The sequence below is a fragment of the Coturnix japonica genome, chromosome 8, assembly GCF_001577835.2.
Source record: "Coturnix japonica isolate 7356 chromosome 8, Coturnix japonica 2.1, whole genome shotgun sequence".
NCBI lineage: Eukaryota > Metazoa > Chordata > Aves > Galliformes > Phasianidae > Coturnix > Coturnix japonica.
Window position 1 is genome coordinate 9,479,502 of NC_029523.1, and position 18,285 is coordinate 9,497,786.

Below are 18,285 nucleotides of genomic sequence, written 5' to 3' on the forward strand. Positions count from 1 at the left end.
TGATTAATATTGTGACTCTATATATGGATAAAAAGCTGTTAGTTTGTATGGGAAACTGTTGATCAAAGCCTGAACCTCTGATTAACAACCTCAGGCAAGCAATGAATCAGCTGCAGGAGCACAAGCAAAGGTAATTTAGCTGTGCTACTGGAAGGGGTGGAGCTTGGTTCCACCTCTCCCAGATCTCATTTAAGGGCTGACTACCACTAAGGCAGGCTTTCTTCTTCAGGAGATTGCTCCTGTGTGCAGTGAATTGAGAACCTTCGACATTGAAGAGTGTTTTCCATTTAATATAGATTATTTTTCTATCCTAATAATCTTTCATACAAAACATCTGTTTAACCTGTGTTTACCTACTGACCGTATAATTGTGTAACTGTAAATAGTTATTATCAGCAAATAAGTACATATGTAATGCAGTCAACCTGACATTCCATCAAAGTTTCAACCTGCTTTAAGAGAAAGAAAAATAACAAGGAAAAAGGGAAATTGTGCAACATAGTAAGTTTTTCAGAGAAAGCAGTTCTGATTCAGATAGGACTTAGATCCTTCTTAGATCGCTGAAACATAACCAGTTGCAGGTCAAAGTATGGAGTAATGGAAGCAGTTCTGGATCTAACCTGGCTGTGATGAAGAAGATCTGACATCGGATGGCAGCTAAACAGACAGAATAAAACATCTGCCAGCCTGGGAACTAGGGCTGGGGACTCAGGGACCTACAAACAGCAGACACCCTGAAAATATCATTGATGAAGATAAAACAAAAGTAAACAACTTACTGCCTGACAAAGTAGGAATTGACAAGAGAATTAATATTGTTTGAAGATAATGAAGGAAAAAAAGAAACATCACTTCCTCAGGAAAAGGACAAAATGGAACTTCTCTCTCTGAAAAACTTCCTGTGCAGCACATGCTCCTTTTCATGCATTATTTCTTCAGGCAGGTAGAAAGTTCTCTGGAGTACCAGGTTAATTCTGTGGTGCTGCGACCCAGTCCTGAGCTCTGCAATGCTTTACACTCAATGACAAGGATCAATGTTGCAGACTGACATCGCTTTGCCCCCTGCTGAGCCCTACTGGGGGCAGTCAGTCTCCTCCAACATCAGCTGTAAATCTCTTTCCAGGTCACACCCTCTCTCAAAGTACCCTTCTGAGGTCAGTATGACCTTGACTTCCCTGACTGGCTCGATACCAATGATTTTATGATTCCAAACGCATATAGAGTTGTGTGGAACTTGTTCTTGATAAATACTATATTAAGTATAGCCTTAACTGAAAACCTGTAATAGTAATGGAATTGCAAACATTCTTAAGTTTGTCACTCATAGTAAATCTATTCACTGTCATAATATAGTTAGGTTTGTTGAACTTGTAATTATCCCCAAACTACTATATTATGCATTTTCTTAAGTAATCTTTCTACTACCACTGGTTGCTGCTACTATTAGTTGGTGCTATACTTTTTATATTTTACATATATGCCTGTTTCCTGGTATATTTTCTATAACACAGTATTTAGATATCTATATTTACGAGGCACACAACAGGTAAAAGAGAAGTCCAGAGTTAGTAAGAAAAAACAAAACAAAAAAACCCATAAATATAAAACTAATTAAGCTCACCTCAGATTCACGTGTATAAGAAGTCAGCATGTAAAATAAACATTTTTTTATATTTGCGAAACTTAATAAGAAAGTCACCTGAAAACTGCTTCCAACTATCACCTACATAAGGCCAAAGACAGGGTATTTCTATGGAGGGTTTATGCAGAAGAGATGTATTACTGTTCCCCATCAGAACTACCAGGGGAACATTCTGAAGCCAGTTACATAGGCTTGGCTAAGAGTAAGGATGGTCCTCAGACATCAATCTGAGCAGCAGGCAGTTACGCTACTGCTTTGCCTGTCTGTAGTGCATGTGGTATCACAACAGCATCACCAAGTAAGTGGAACACAGTTTTGACTGGGTGAGAACAGAAGTATCTCAGTATTGCAGCAGTGTGGAGAACATGGAACAGCAGAACACAGAACAGGCTGCTGACATGAACTCTTCCCCACCAATTAGCTTAAACACCTTTTGGTCCATTAATCTACACCAGAATGTAGTAAGTTACAACAGAGAATGGTAATGTAAATTGCTTTCAATAAGGAATCACTTGACAGCACATCCTTTTACAAATAATTACTCCCTCAGTAACTGGGCCATGCTGACTTGACAGGGTCTTTAGGTCACTGTGGCAAGCACTCTGCTACCTAGGGAGCCTTGCAAAGGCCTACAAGATATTAGCTACTTCACTTGCCCGTTAGAAAGCATTTCTTAAAAGCCCTCTTATTAAAGGGTTGGAGAAACCTGTGGAACTCTAAAGAAATTGAGGAAATCTTGAGAATTCATGAGCTTGAACAGCAGCAAAAGCACTGAAAGCATAAAGGGACTGCTAAAGGCTTCTGTCCTGCAGAATTACACCATGCAATATGCTGCACGAAGAGCTCTCGGTTCATGTTATTATAGTCAAATAGAAACCAAAGTGCTTTATTGGTTTATTAACATCTGCTCTTATCTTTATCACTTCAAGTCTCTTCCCTTTCAACCATGAGTATTCAAGGTACATTTAATATTTTCTTTTCATAGAATCATAGAACGGCCTGGGTTGAAAAGGACCTCAAAGATCATCCAGTTTCAACTCCCCTGCTATGTGCAGGGTCATCAACCACCAGACCAGCCTGGTCTCAGGATGGGACATCCACAACCTCCTTCATTTCTCAAAAAATCTCTTAATAATTCCATGACTTCCAGTTAATTTGGTCTCCTACATTAAACATTCTGCTGCCTTCTTCTCAGCATTGTCAGTTTTTGGTAAATGTCCTTACGAAACAGGCTGTGTTAGGTGTGGTGTCTACAGAGAGTACAGACTATCATCTCCTCTGGTGTTACGCACGTACTAATAATCTACATCTAATTTTTGTAATTGATTTGTATCTCACTTGTTAAGAGGAAATACTTGAAAGTTGCTTTTTAAGGTGCTGAAAAGTGAAATTTGCAAATAATCAGAAAATCAATATAAGTTGGTCTAAGATAAAGAATAACCAAAGAGAAGAATAGCTTTGGTAACAGTTTCAGGCTCAACAGCCCTCACCAGACAGATATACTACAATTTTTATTAAGTCCCACAATTTCTGATACCTATCCTACCCATGGGCTCTGGAGGAATACAGTTACCTGGCTGGAATTTGCAGCTACCTGAATAATCAGCCCTCTTTCTGCTCTTGGTGAAGAGCATTTCATTTTAACATAGATTCATTCTTCCATCAGAAAACTGCTAAATAATTCACTCTCTTTCACATGGGGATATGATTAAAAATATAATAATACAGATTATCCTACTTTGTCATCCTGGCCATTTAAACTGTCTTCCTTTATTTTCTTCATTTTCTTTCTGGACATCTTTCAAACCTATGAAGAAAAAAAGTGATCATGTTATTACTTCACGTTTTTATTTCCTGCTGGTATTTAAAAAAAATATTGTAACTGCACTGAGAAAAAAATCTTTTTTGTTTCCTCTTCACATTACACAGCCACGACAAATTTGAACAGCACTGAGGATCCACATCTCACTCCGAGAACTTCCCAGAAGAAAAGGGTGGTCGTTCCTTGCTCTACCACCTGCTTGAGACTTGCAACTACCAGCAGACACACCAGGCTAAAAAAGGCAAACACCCTGCTGTGCCTTTAACATGATGACTTTTACAGCAGTACCAACTATTTACCAGCCTCCACACCTCAACCCAGTGTTAGAGAGTTTCTTGGATACAAAGCAATTTAGTGAGAACTGAAGCAATTTCCAGGTGTGCTGATGAAGACTAGAAGACCATTTTTTACTAACGATAAGCAAAGAGCAGATCGGGGAGAGAAGCTAAGTGTGAGGTAGTTGTGGAGGCTCAGGCCGCCGCGATGAACGGCCCCAAAGAGACCAACACCAAACCCGCACTGCAAGGCGACCAGAGAAGGCGACCCTTCTCTCTAATGTGCGGATATTCCCTTGCCAGGGTGCCCTTCGGCCCGGCCGCCAGGGATTGCAGTCAGTGTCCGCTCAAACCGTGCGCTTATCGCGCACGGGGCTGGAAAGACTTTCTACTCACTTCAAGTTTTTTCATCCAGTTATTTCAGACCCTGAGAATTCAATACGTTGCCTCCCAGAACACAGCCCGTTCCGGGACGACGCCCCCCGTTCTTAGTGAGAGAAGCACAGCCTCAGCACTGGGCCCTCGGAGCGCGTCCCGCCGGGCCTCACCCGGCCGCTGCCCCTTCTTTCCCCCTCACTGCAGCGCAGCCCCGGGCCAGGCCGCACTTCCGCACGCACCCTGCCGCCGGGCCTAAGAGAGCTCCGCGCGAGAGGGCCTCCACAAGCACCCAGACGCCCGCCGTTCCGGCCCGGGAAGCCCCTCCTCCCACAGCGGTGCTCTGGGAAACGTAGGCGGTGCGCCGCGCCTCCTGCCCGGCCTGGGAGAGGCGTGCGAGTAAGACGGTCGGCCCGCCGCCTGAATACTCGTGCTCCGCCGCAGAAGATGGCAGCAGAGGAGGCTGCGGAGACTGGGCTGTCTGCGGAGCGGCTGCAGGAGACCGAGGAGGAGGTGGAGAACGGGAGAAGCCCCGCTGGCGGCAGCAAGGCTGCAGCACTCAGTAAGGGCTGCTGGGGTGCCGGGCCCTAGGGGAAAGCCGCAGCGGCTGTGAGGCGGAGCCGGTGGCCCGGCGGCTCCTCGCGGATCGCTCCGACGCGGGGGACGCGGCGTGAGGCCGGGGCTCGGCGGCCTCGGGTGGGCCTTTGCGCCGCGCGCACGGCGCTCCTCTCCGTTGCGCGGCCCGATTTCTGCTGCGGGCCGGCGGTTCGGGCCTGCGAGCAGCGCTTACGGTCCTGGGGTCCCGCTTCGATAACACGTGTGCGTTTGTAAGTGGGCTGGTGTGCGAGCGTGCTCCTCAGGCGGGTGAACGCCTGAACCACATGTATACCCACGTGCTTTCTTTTTCAACCATCTTAGCCAACGTACGTGCTCGGGAGGTGCAAGGAGGGTGGCTGCGCTGGGTGGCACGCGGCGCTGTGCGCTCCCTCCGCGTCTTTCTAGTAATCGTAACGCTTTTCTCAGTCAGATCCGCATTGTGAGAGAGCTCGTACCAAAAAACATAACTTGATTTTGACTCTTTTTATTAATAAATTGTGTAGAAAACACCACCGGGCACTTTGTGACTTTTAAATAGGTGACTAGATGGGAAGTAAAAGCGTGTCTCAGGTGAGCTTTCAGCTTTAAAAGTAGGTTTATGAGAAATACAGCAATACTTTCAGTAGCAGTGCTGATCTTTTTTTTTTTTTTTTTTTTTTTTTTTTCTTAAGGTAGTTAGAACTATACTGTGTGTTTCTGCTTTTCTAAAACAACTTACCTGACCTGTGTCTTCAGGTGTTCCTTCAATTTCTTCTTTCCATTTCTTTGCAGTGGGAAATAATGCTATGAAACCACAGTTTTTAAAAGCAAGGTAACCACCTTAGGAGCTGCTATGAGATCTCTTCAGCCCTTGTTTTGCCTCCAGTAGTGTCTGGGAATAGTTGTCTGAGGAAGGTCAGAACAGAGTGATGAACAAATCTTCCAGAAATGCCTTCCAGCACAAAACAGTCAGTGGCTCATTGTTTTCTTTAGTTGGTGGCTTTGGGTTTGAAGTTTAAAGTCCATCGTGGGTTTCTCACCCATAGAAGTTTTGCTTTGGCACTTGAAGACTTGAAGAAGCCAGTGGCTGGCAGGGAGTTTTGCAGCATAGCACTGGATTATGCAGAAATCTGGCGTGATTTTGGATTTTGCCCACTGATTTGATCCATCCTGGGTTCTGTGGAGTGATAGAGAGCTGCTGACGCCTTTTTTACAGGAGTCATACATGGGCTGAAAATCCATCTATCCTGTGCTGTTGATTCTCAGTGACTAGGAAGCTATACCATAAACTTGTTTCTTGCCGCTCTTCTCTGAAATTTTCCTAGGACTGTGGACATTTTTAGTGGAGGAATATGAGCAGTACTGTTCAATATGCAGGCTCTCAGGCTCACCACATATTTTTTCCTTTTAGCTCCTAAGGTCTTTTTTTTTTTTTTTTTTTCTTTTTGGAAGAGGAGGTTTTAGTCAAAACTGTTTTTAAAACCTTAAGATAGTAATCTTGAATGGCCTTGCTCAGGTCACAGCCCACCTATTCATTCCGTTCACATGGGAAGTCAAGATTACTTTTTACCCTGAAGCTCACCACTTTACTACTCTTTGTTTAATTCCCCAATTGCTTGGCTTGCTTTTACCAGATGGTTGCCGCAGCCACAGTTAACTTCTGTTTTCAAACTTTTTTTTAACAGTACTGTTTGTTAGTTAAGTGTATTTGGACCTCTTGCTTGCCTGCTTTGTCTTGCTCACACTATGTTTTGCAAGACAGTAATATGCAAACATTTTCCTGTTATCTTCAAACATCTGATAGTTTTGTGAATATTTTCTTCTGTCTAGGATGGCATCATCTCACAGTAGCTTCCAGGGACGAGCAATAATCTTTCCAATATTCTTCTCAAATACACTGATTTTACAACTTTTCTCTTTTACAATAGCAAATATGACTGACAGTGAATGAACATAGCATTATAATTCAGATGTATCAATGACATTTTTGCTTTTATTTCTTTATTTGATTTTCTTAAGATGGTGAAGTTGACTGTAAAAAAGTGGAAAGCAACAACCTGTCTGTGAAAGTTGGTGAATCAGAAGTAGAAGCCAAAGAAGAAAGAACAGATCATGAATCCGTAAAGGGACCAGATAGTAACATTTTGGATGTTTCATCTGATTATCCAAGAGGTTTGCTCATAAATATAAGGACATTTGTGTTGTATGCTTGAGCAAAGGAGAAATAGTAGAAATAGTGGGGAAGAGAGGTAAATGGAATGCATGCAATTGAATTTCTATGCATCTGGTGGGTATTGATACTTCTTCCCATGCATCTGCATAAAATGTTTTCCTACAGTGTCGAAAATGTCTTAAGTGACGTGCCATTTCCCCCTTTCTGCAGTTCCTGGAAGCCACTTCAAAAATTAGTACACATGACAGTGGCGTAAGAGAATATCCACACAGAAATGGGGAAGCAGGAGTTGATTTTAGCCTTAGCATTAATACTCACAGTCATATCATCGTATATCAATTGCTCTTTTCATTTAGTGTAAGAAAATCTAGAAGTCTAATGCTGTACAAACACTGAAAAGTTTTAAAGTCCCTGCAGAATTGGTCTTATAAACTGAGATATTCTGTGTACTGCAATCAGCAGTTTACTGGGTGAGCTAATTCTATTGGGCTTAGCAAATTCTACGCTATTTCCATTGGTAATTTGAAAAACGGAAAGGTAGCTATAGATGTTCTCAAACATTCTAAGAAAAAAAAAATAAAAATATATATATATATATATATATATATAAATGGTAGAATTAAATGTGTCCTGATTTTATATTAAATAAATACTACTAAAAATCTATCCACCTCCGGCTGGCATTCTCATTTTGCCAGGGTGTTCATAGGATGATACTACTTTCAGTGTGGCTCAGATTCAGTAACAATGCCATGTAGTAAAGTCAGAAGCAAATGGTATGTGACTTGCTCTTTTCAGCTTGATTTTTCAAATGAAGATCATTTCAAGTGGAGAATTCTGGTGTGCGTCAGCATTTAAAAGCAAGTAGAAGTATATGCATCCTACTGAAGAACCAGTTTGGGGATTCATTATGCAAGTTCTTCTTTGTATCATATTTATGCTTGAAAACTAAAGGATAGAAACAAGTATTCTATTACTACTTTTCCAGTAGCAGGCTTGAAATGATGAATTGAGTAATAAAATAGTGGTGAGCTAGTGTTTGTGGAAGAGTGTGTTTAATTTTTGAATCTCTCCGAATTTAGAGAAACATCTTTCCATTCAAAGACAACTTGCTGATCTAGAGAAACTAGCTGACCTGAATGAAGGTGAGTTTACCTTGGCAGTATCCCAGAACACAGATCTTCATGTTACAAGTATTTACATTCTTCCTTAATAGTTATTTTTCAGACATTGCGTCTGTTTTGTTCTCAGTTCTCTTTTGTGCTTAAAGACTATGAGATTCATAAAAAATTAACTTTACAATATTTATTCAGTTTTTTAATCAAATGCTGTGCTTCTTTCAGAAAATTGATGCCCTTCATGAGAATTTTTATTCCCTCTGCGTTTTTTTTTATATTGGCAGTGTGCATTGGTTAGCAGAATATTTATTCTAGCTAATACATACATCAGAAGTTCAGTCTTATTTAGACTCGTTAGTCTCAGTTTAGCCACAATAGCAGGGAACCTAATTGTTGTCTTTACAGTGTTTGAAACTTTGTTTTGATTGCTTCCTTATTTACTTCAGCATCTTTTCTGATCCATCTGTATAGTAGAGGACTGCTTAGGAGTGTTAGGATTTTTCATTACAACTCTTTGCAACTCTTAGTTTTACTCAGATTACATGTATGTATTTAATCTAAATAGTGTCAGTTGTACCTGAAACAGGTTTTTATTCACAGATCAAGAAAAAAATCAGGGTGTAAACTACATTATACAGTTATTGCACCTTAATAATCTTCTAGGGTATCCACTGATGGAAATCATAACCTGCTTCTGCAGCTGTTTAATTTGACTAACAAATACACCAATAGAAAAGTTTCTATAGAAAGTTAGGTCGTTCTGTATTTAGTGAAGAAACTCCTTAGGTCTAATGTTAATGGGTTTTAACTGTTATCAAACTGAATTCTGCGTTAATCCATGGTACTGATTTAAAAAACAAACAACAAAAGCAACTCTATTCCCTTGCCTGTTGACAACAGCATTTTTTTCTTTCTACCATGAATTTACCGTTTTTCTGCTGTGTGTTAATGAACTAACTTGTGTTTATTGTCATTGCATTGTGTTTGAGATTCAATAACATATGACAGTAACAGAACCCATGCTGTGTAGCAAGTTCCAGTATTCATCTTGTATTGTGGTACTACAAACCTTTCTGCTGAATTCTACATGAGAAGTTGTTTGATATTCAGCTGTAGAAGACCCAGAAGCAGCTGCATGCATGCCTTTATCTATAACTCCTACATACATGTGCACAGCTTGTGTTTCCCAGAAGCTCGCTTTTACTCAGGATTTGACTTGGATTGCTTCAACACCTTTGTTGCCAGATAGCTTTGCACTTGCTTTTGTGTTCTTAATGCTAGATTTCCAGAAGATTATTTTTAGCACTGAGTGCAGTGTTTTTGCAGCTTAAAAAGGTATCAGGTGCTTGTTTTACCTAAAAGCATGGTTAGAGGCTCGGGGGTGTGGAAGACGTTCTCTCATCGGTTAGGCTTTCTTGAAACATTGCAAGCCTCTGTATTTCTGTAAAATTAAATTCCTTCATTCTACAGTGCTCTGAAGAAGTTAAATTAGTATCAAATGGCTTGGAAATTAAAAAAAAATAAAAAATAAAAAAAAGAAAAAACATGAAACCAGCAGTTGTAAAAGATGATGATCTTGAAAGGAATAATGTTTTCTGTTTGTATTCCATTAAGTAGAAAGCAAAGGCAATCCATATATTGCAAGTTTGTCTACCCCTAAACTAGAACATACCCTGAGAAACTAATCTTCAGTTCCATTGACAGGACTTTCCTTCTTTCTTTTTTAATGTGCTTCTCTTTTAAAGTGCATTGTAACTGCATTTAATATGTTTCTCCTTATACTCCTTGTTTGTATTTTTAGCTGAAAAGAAGCCTTGTCCCTTGTGTCCTGAAGAGAAATTTAAAGCCTGCTATGGCCATAAACTCCATCGTCATCTCCAGAATTTGCACTGGAAAACCTCTGTTGAATTTGAAGGTAAAATAAGTCATCTTTCAACAGCAGTAAATAGCAAAAGAGAGAGTGGATGTAGAGGACATTGTTCAGTGTTTGGTTTTCTTTGATTTTTTTTGTTTTTTTTTAACTCTTCTTGACTTAAGCATGAGTTTTACACACCTTATCAGCTCTAAAACTGAACCATATTTTGACAGTGAATTTTGCTATGGGATGTAAAATAGAAGTGTAAGATAGCGCTCTTTTTACATGCTAAAATAGTTAAGACTGTGCATTTCCTTGTTTAAAAAGAAAATGTGCTTGGTGTCTCATGATAATAAAATACGATTATTTGATGAAAACTACTTTAATAAATGTTTTGGTTGTATTAGAGCAATTTCCACCATCACTACCACCTCACCCTACTGTCCTTTTCGCCTTGTCATAAAGTTTCTTTGGGTTCAGATAACTACTTCAAGTATTGATTCAGTATCAGTGCTTAGTAGCCTTATCTTTCCACAGCCAAACTCTGATCTGTTTACAAAATAAGTTAAAATTCTTATAGGGAGTATTAAGAACAAAGAGTGAGTATCATGTTTTTTAATGATCAAGATGTATGAGTGTGCAGGAAATAAAATAACCATCCAGAGTATGGCAAAATTGAAGTTAAATTAAATGAAACAATTTTGAGACTGTAGCATGCTTTTGTTTTCTAGGGTACAGAATGTGTATCTGCCACTTACCTTGTCGTACAGCAAAGCCAAACTTCGTTGCAGATCAGGTAAAAATGCTTAATCATAGAAATGTTTCTTAGCCTTTGCAGTAGGGGAGATCGATGATTTTCAGCAACTTCTACAGCCTGTCCTTAGTCTGAAAAGTATGACTTCTTTCCATTAAGGTGCACCAGTGAGCATCAGTCCAGAGTAATGTCTTGATGTAACCCTGTGGGGAATTGAACGTTGTATCTCTGGTATTTTGGTGAACATCTGCCTAGATCTTGAAAACAGCAGCTTTGTGTGGAAGAGATGAAGGAGTCATGGCGCCAAGCAGTGGGTGCTTCTCAGCTCTGTCCCTGTGTGCTTTGTCATGCAGCTGGATTGGCTGTCATGCTGTGACAGGACAGTGTGCTGTACTGGCTCTGTGGGGGTGGTTATTTACAGTCTTAGGGGCTGCAGATTCACAATATTTTATGCGTTAAGAGTTAAAACAGATGACTTCATTTGCCTGTGTTTAGCGATAGTCCTACTTGAACCGTATTTATATATTCTGAAAGTACATTTCATTTCTCAGATGTTTTCAAAGATGGGAGCACATTACCACTGTATTGTCTGTTCAGCAACTATCACGCGAAGAACTGATATGATAGGACATATTAATCGCCATGTGAATAAAGGAGAAACTGAATCAAGATTTATTACAGGTAAGTTCTCACTTCTGAAAGACATTTTATACTTTTGCAGCATGGGTTATGTGTGATACCTGGATGACAGACATGAGAAAACTTCATAAACAGAATTATTTAAGTTTGCTAATGAGAATCCTACTCTTAATTTTTCAGAATGTTTTTTTTTTTTTCTGAAAGATTTAGGAATGTTGTGATTTTTGTCTCTGAGTTTACCATTTACTCTATTCGTAGAGATAAATAATATACTCTTCACAAACAGGTCAGTGTTGAAAGTGTAGGTTTCTGCCTTTCCAATACCATGGAGAACGTGGTGTCCATTATAATAAAACCTGCACAGAAAATTTCATGCCTCCCCTTGGCTGTGCTTGTTATTAAATCCGTCTTCAGTTAATCTTCTCTACAGCATACATATGTGGCTGTTGCTGTTGTTTTTTACTGAATGGCCATCAGCAGGAATTCACAAATAAAGCTGGCTGTATTTCAGTGCTGGAGAGTTGTGATGGTGGTGTTAGTAGTTCTTTAGATTATAACTGTCATCTGACCTTCTCAAGGATTAGGCGGTTTTGTTTCTAAGCTTGCATAAAAATGAGACTGAAAGCATTCTAGATAATTGGAATTTCAGACGTTTTAATATAATTCCCTTTTATTTTCACAGATTTTCTTTTATTTGCAAAATGCACGTTGTTGTTTTGTTAGTGTGTAAAAACTAAGATTTATTTTATTATGGCCCAGACAGTTCACTATTGAAACCTGTTCTTTTTTGTTTGTTCATTTATTTTGTTTCTGTGTGTTTGTGGATGTATAGATTTTACCTGGTTTTAGTAAGAATGAGACAGTGAGGCTCACACTTAATTTTACTGTCAGTCTGCAATTTAGGAATAGAAACTTAATGCCTGGGGGGGTCAGTTTGTATGTCTGTGAACTAGTAGTAGGACATGTTTCTATGCTCTTAACTTCAGGTTTCTCTTGCCTATTGCATTGTATCTCTGTGTGGTTCCCTTCAGACCAGTTATTAAAGGTTTCATATTTTTATTCAAAGTGCATATGGTTAGTTTCCCTTCTGGGTAGATGGAGAAGTTCATGGGTGACTTTTGGTGCTTGGGAGACACCAGCAAATTTTGAGGGCTGTGAATGTGGAGCTCATGGTAGAGCAGTTCAAATATGCCGCCTGCATACTTGAAAGCACCATGAGATAGGCAGGCTGTGTACTGAAAGGTGTCTGGCTGAAAGCTTCCACTTTTTTCCTGGTTATTTCTGGGTAAATTTTATTACTGTTAGACTGGGGAATAACTACTCAGAGGAGCAGCCGTGTGCTACAGCTGTCAGAACAAGAAAACTTGGTTTGCCACAGACTATTCAAAGCTTAAATGCTGAAATTGTCAATCAATTTCATGAAGCTTTTTGAAACCTCTTTAAAAGTCGTTTGATCAAAAAATTAAATGGTTTACATCTGTGACTGTATTATAAGTGTTTTAATTACCTAGCAAACATTATTTGAACACACAGAACAAATGTATTAAGCCTTAGTCTCTGGGCTTACTTTCTAAAATGTAGATGGATAGATAGAAGAACTAAACTAAGAAACAAATCTTGTGTTTTATGGTGAGAAAATCATGGTACAGCTTGATCCTTGTCTTCTGCTTTCCAGACAGTGAGATACTTTACTAATTCTTTTCTCCCTTCTTGTAGCAGCTAGTTGGTCCATGTGTGCCAGCTGGATTCTTGCACTGTTTGTTACCTGGGAGCAAAAATTCAATGCCATGTATCAAATGTCCTAATTTAAATTTAAATTTTTACTTTTTCCTTGCTCCACAATTACTTTGTTTTTAGCTCCTGTTCCCAAGTCATCTTGTGAAGTGCTGAAAGAGGCAGACACAGATGTGCATGTGTTTCCCAACTATTCCACACCTCAAAAAACAGATTCCTATTTTAATCCGAAAATGAAGCTTAACAGGTGAGAAAACGGGAAGTGGGAAGATAGTTAGGAGGGTAGGTGACTTTACAGTGTAATGTATTGGTGTGTAATGAAAAAGATACCTTGTGGGTATTTTATTCAGAGGAGAAATAGCTTTTGTGAGTAACAAGAAGTTTTCTGGAATAAGAATTCCATTCGGATGTGCTTTTAACTTGTCTGCTAGGATAATTTTTGTTAATTTTGAAAGTTTTCCATGAGTAAACTCTTGACAAATACTGTTGAAACACAGAAATGCTATTTGAGAAATCTTGTTATTTCTGAAGTGGCTAAGGATTTGTAATAAGCATATGCAAAAGAACAGGATTTTGAAAGAAGAGCACACTTGAAAACTTATCTCCTTGTACACATGTAAGATCTTCTGTGAATCACCACGGGCTGGTAGCTATTCTTTCGCCATTGACTGAAGAGCAGCATACCTATATTTCATAGTTTTAGTAATCTAGGCCTTGTTTATTTAGGCCTTTTTCTTCTTGGATGTCAATTTTTCACAGGTTTCTTCCTGTATTTGCATTAGAAAAGATGAACGAGGGAAAGACCTTTTTAGGAAAATCATAAATTATTTTTGTCTCACAACTAGAATGTGCATGCATTAACAACAAAGCGGGGGCTAGACTTCAGCCTGGGCTAACTCTTTGTTTCAGTGCTGTAAATATTCCAGCTTCCAGGCTTAAAGTTAGTTCAGATACACTTATGAAAACTGAGACTTGCCTCTGAAAGGAAGCCACCTAAGTTTGTGGTTAGTATCTCATTTCCTTTTGAATACAGAGCAATTAAAAGGGTAACCTCAGATCAGGCTGGGAAAGGAGGAAAAACTCTACTTGAGATATCTATAAGGTGACTAGGATCTTACCTTACGAAATTTCTGCTGTGCCAAGTCACTATTTCGAATGTGAAACACCATCATAATCCATTAAGGAGATTAAAAGTAAACCTAACTACTGGAATTAAACTTTCAGTGTTAGTTAAGATTTCTCATTTGCAGTCCTTTTATTCAGAATGTAGTCTGCCTTAGTTGTTCTGGGAAGGTACTCAAGGGAAACAGGTAAGAGGAAGAAAAAAATGTTACCAATTTCTAATGGCTTTTTAATTATTATTTTTTTTTATTATTATTTTCCAGGCAACTGATATTCTGTGCACTAGCTGTTTTAGCTGAGGAACGTAAACCAATAGAATGTTTGGATGCATTTGGTGCTACTGGTAAAATGAAATACTTTTATCTTCAGCTAACATCTGATAGTACAAAACTGCAAAAATCAGTAGTAACGGACATTGTTGTGTTTGAATATGCCATTTTCTTTCTTAGGCAGACAGTCATTGGCTTCCATACAAAAGAAACTGCCTTCAAGAGCTAAGATTAAGTCCTTTGAGAAAAATTGTAAATGATACTAAGTTGAAGTTGAGTGGTGTGCTTAAAAACAGTTGTCTTAATTTCTACAAAATGCCATCTTCTTACATGTGCAATCAAGATCTTGAGTTTTTTGAGGCTTGGTGTCTGTGAAACTAACCTCTGGTTGAACTGTGGTAGTGTATCCAGGGTTTCTTTACTAAATTCTCTCTAATTGATAACAAAAATTCTGAACTTGAACTGTGAAGTTGTTCTGCTGGAGTCTGCTAGCATTCTGGAACAAAAATATGAAGAAATCTGAGCTGCACTATTATTTGTCTGCTATAACAAACCTAATTTTATAGGTGTGACCAGTAGCCACTCAACATTTTGCTTAAAATTTGTCACTGTTCTGAACAATTTCAGACCTGCAGCCTGTCCTACATTTCTACAATATAATCCTGGAATTGGCTGAAAGTCAGCAAGAATATTTGCAGGTTGCATTTTGCTATATTGGAGCATTGAGCATCCAAGGGTCTTCACCACAGATTGTCACTGATCTTTTGGTCTGTAACTCCAATTTTTGTATGAGAAGGTAACAAATAGACCATTTTCCATCTTCTCACAAACTTCAGTGTGACTGTATTGGTGCAGAAGGTCACCAAGATAATTGTTGAAGGAACACACCAAAGCTTGCAGCATTTAAAAGAATGTGAGTTTGTTTGTTTGTTTTAAGTGAACTAGAAACCAGCTCCCTTCTTCCATCCTGGAGTTAAGTTTCTGTCTTTCCATAGGTATAATGGGATTGCAGTGGGCAAAGCACCTCAGAAGTTCTGTCAAAGTTACAATTAATGATTGTAATGAAAATTCTGTGACAATGATTCAGGAAAACTGCCATTTAAACAAAATGAAGGTGAAAGTGAACACTAAGGAAGAAGAAAATGACGAAGCTATAGGAGGTGGAGAAGAAAATGCTGACATCATTGAGGTGACAAAAATGGATGCCAATGTTATAATGCATTTGAGATCATTTGATTTTATGTAAGTATTAAATACTTCTCTTAGTAAGTTCTCTGTTTTGATAATGACTAAATTATCAAAACAAATTATCCTACTCCATGCCCCCAGTGTATGTAAGTTGGAGTTAAAGAAACAACCAGCAGGCATCTGATGTATTCTTCTGCAAATCATGTGGAAACAGATAATTAAAAATTATTTTTAATATTTTAGAAATAGCTGGAAAAATATTGAAACCTTTTGACATACAGAATAAAATATTAATGTGCATGAACATTTTAAGCCAAACAGTTTTTAATATAATATCATTGCCTATGTGATAAAGAAAAATGTCACAGAATGAAACCTAGTTCTCACTGTGCACATTAGGAGATCAACTGGAACTCATGTCTTTTCATAAGCCATTCCAAATATGATGTTAGTCTTTTGGGAGGCTTTATCATAGAATTGTAGAATGGTTGTGATTGAAGGGACATAAAGTCCACCCAATTCCAGCACTGTGATGTGGACAGGGACACTTCCCACTAGATCAGACTGCCAGGGGTTCCATCTAGCTTGGCCTTGCGCAGCTCCCAGGAGTGAGGGATCCACATCTTCTCTGGTCAGCCTGTGTCAGGGCTTCACCATACTCATTGAGAAGTTTCTTTATTATATCTAAGATTTGCTTCCTTTATCTATTTTAAAATGTTTTTTTTCTAGTTTAAAACCATTATCCCATCTCCTGCCAATGCATTCCTTGATTAGGACTCTCCTCAAATTAGGACTCTCCTCAAATTTGTCAGTTTTTTTTTTTTTTCCTTAGACCGTTTAATGAATTTTAAATGCATGCATTTTCATGCTACTGGACAGGCCTGAATTCTTATTGCATGACTTGATTTAATGTAATGCATTTTGCAGCGTGTTCATTTTCAGTGGAAGTGTGCTGCTCCTTTCAGGTTGGTGTTACAGATGCATGTGTTGAAAACCCTTATAGACATCAAAATAAGCGCTTGGATGTTTTTGTACTGTTTAGCCTGCAGATCCAAGTTCATTAAGTGGCAGGTATTTAAGCTCATGGTTAGCTACTTAGTACATAAACTGGTGCACTTACTTAAAATATATAAAAATGTTTTTAGCAGCTTGTTTTAAGAATGAAGGTAATTATCAGGCCAATATTCTTATAAGTTAAGCTAACCAAGGAATAAGGATGAGAAAAAATACTTTCTGGCCTGACACTGAATCCTCCAGTGTTCTGGGGTAATTCAAGGGAATTCAATTCTGGAGTAATTTTGTTTTTAAAAAGAAGGATAAATGGTTGAGCCTCTAGATGCAGAGTGCAATTTGCTTTCTTTCTAGACATTTGGACCCATTTGGAACTTCTGTGAATTACTTGGATTCTGCCTTCAGAAATGTGAGGAATCTTGGAATCGTGTCTCTGACATCCACAGACATTAGTTCTCTGTATGCAAAGGCTCAGCATGTTGCCCTGCGACATTATGGATGTAACATTGTCCGAACAGAGTACTACAAGGAGCTGGCAGCCAGAACAGTCCTTGCTGCTGTGGCAAGGTATTGTTAAAACAAATCAGCTCAGATTGTGGGAATAAATTATTTTTTATATAGAATTTCAAACTGCTGCTAGGTTATGCATGCTGAGTTTCCAGACTTCTTGGATTCTGAAAGCCAGACTTTTTGATACAAAATCTATGTGTTGTATTTTATCTATGCTGCTATGTAAACTTAACTAACGTACTTTATATCAGTAAACTTTAAATAGTAAATTTTAAACTAAAGGCTTGGGAAAGATAAAAATACATAAATAGTGTAGGGGCTTGGGATTTTGAAAGGGTGGTGGGTTTTGGTTAGGGTGGGGGCTGTTATCCTGAAAACTAATGGCTGAACTCACAGATATGCAAGTTCTTTGATTCTTTTCTTAACGTTGTTGTACTGCACAGAGCTTTGTAAATATTAACTAAAAATCTTGACTGGCTTCTAGCTAAGAATTACTGGTTTTTCTAATGGAAGCTAGTGTTAAGGGACTGATGTTGACTTTGGAATCTCATGCTTGAGTTTAAAAATATATGTGTAATTACTAACTTTTGAAATTAATTCTTTGCATCTAAATCAGGCATTCCCAACCTGCAGGCACATGCAGCGCAGCACAGCTCATATGGTGACCTACTGTTTGGCATCTTTGCAGCTGTTCTTCCCTGCTGCTTGACCCAACCTCAGGCACATGTCTAAATTGTCAGCATTCACAAATTTTGTGCTTTGCCTAGGCTATGTTGAGTGAAGAGGAGTTGTGTTGGGCTGATGGTTTCGTTGTTGCTGAGTAGTGGGTGCATGCCCAGGGCCATGCTGAGCTGCCTGGTGGGAAAGAGCCACTGCCGAGATGGCACAGGGCCAGGCCAGGCCGCATGCTACCCATGGACCATAGGTTGGTCATGCCTGCTCTAGATATTTGTAATAACTTAGGCCTATTAAACAAATAAAGACTGAAAGTCTAGTCTCTAATTGAGGAAGAAAAAGATAAAGGTAAGAGGACTGGACAAACTGCTTGAGAGGAAATGGAGAGAAAACATATTGTTATGGTTTTGCAATTTGGTTGGTGTTGGTATTCCACATCAGAACACCATGCTTCATAATGGGAGTAAAGGGGACAAGTTTTTTTCTGTGGGCTGCCTTAATGGGCATGTGGGGTGGAGCACCGGAAGGGAAGGGAGGAAGGGGACGT

At 39.1% G+C, this 18,285-nt stretch overlaps 2 protein-coding genes across 9 annotated transcripts in view; one reads left to right on the forward strand and one right to left on the reverse strand.

Moving 5' to 3' along the window:
* The window catches only part of SWT1 (SWT1 RNA endoribonuclease homolog), a 40,770-nt gene extending 36,324 nt beyond the window's left edge, over positions 1 to 4,446 (reverse strand). For 2 of the 6 annotated variants that reach the window (XM_015869852.2, XM_032446283.1), the window contains exons 1-2: positions 4,136 to 4,415; positions 3,381 to 3,449 (exon numbers count right to left, since the gene is read on the reverse strand). In XM_015869852.2, the coding sequence (XP_015725338.1) occupies positions 3,381 to 3,440 (60 nt within the window). In that variant the 5' untranslated portion in view covers positions 3,441 to 3,449; positions 4,136 to 4,415. Of the gene's footprint in view, positions 1 to 3,380; positions 3,450 to 4,135 lie in introns of all 6 variants that reach the window. The other 4 variants (XM_015869850.2, XM_015869849.2, XM_015869851.2 and 1 more) reach the window with 4 other exon arrangements.
* Positions 4,446 to 18,285, forward strand: part of TRMT1L (tRNA methyltransferase 1 like) — a 43,762-nt gene continuing 29,922 nt past the window's right edge. For all 3 annotated transcript variants that reach the window (XM_015869854.2, XM_032446285.1, XM_015869853.2), the window contains exons 1-10: positions 4,446 to 4,676; positions 6,710 to 6,862; positions 7,946 to 8,008; positions 9,783 to 9,896; positions 10,568 to 10,632; positions 11,142 to 11,271; positions 13,087 to 13,210; positions 14,349 to 14,428; positions 15,350 to 15,596; positions 16,908 to 17,120. In XM_015869854.2, the coding sequence (XP_015725340.1) occupies positions 4,562 to 4,676; positions 6,710 to 6,862; positions 7,946 to 8,008; positions 9,783 to 9,896; positions 10,568 to 10,632; positions 11,142 to 11,271; positions 13,087 to 13,210; positions 14,349 to 14,428; positions 15,350 to 15,596; positions 16,908 to 17,120 (1,304 nt within the window). In that variant the 5' untranslated portion in view covers positions 4,446 to 4,561. The remainder of the gene's footprint in view (positions 4,677 to 6,709; positions 6,863 to 7,945; positions 8,009 to 9,782; positions 9,897 to 10,567; positions 10,633 to 11,141; positions 11,272 to 13,086; positions 13,211 to 14,348; positions 14,429 to 15,349; positions 15,597 to 16,907; positions 17,121 to 18,285) is intronic.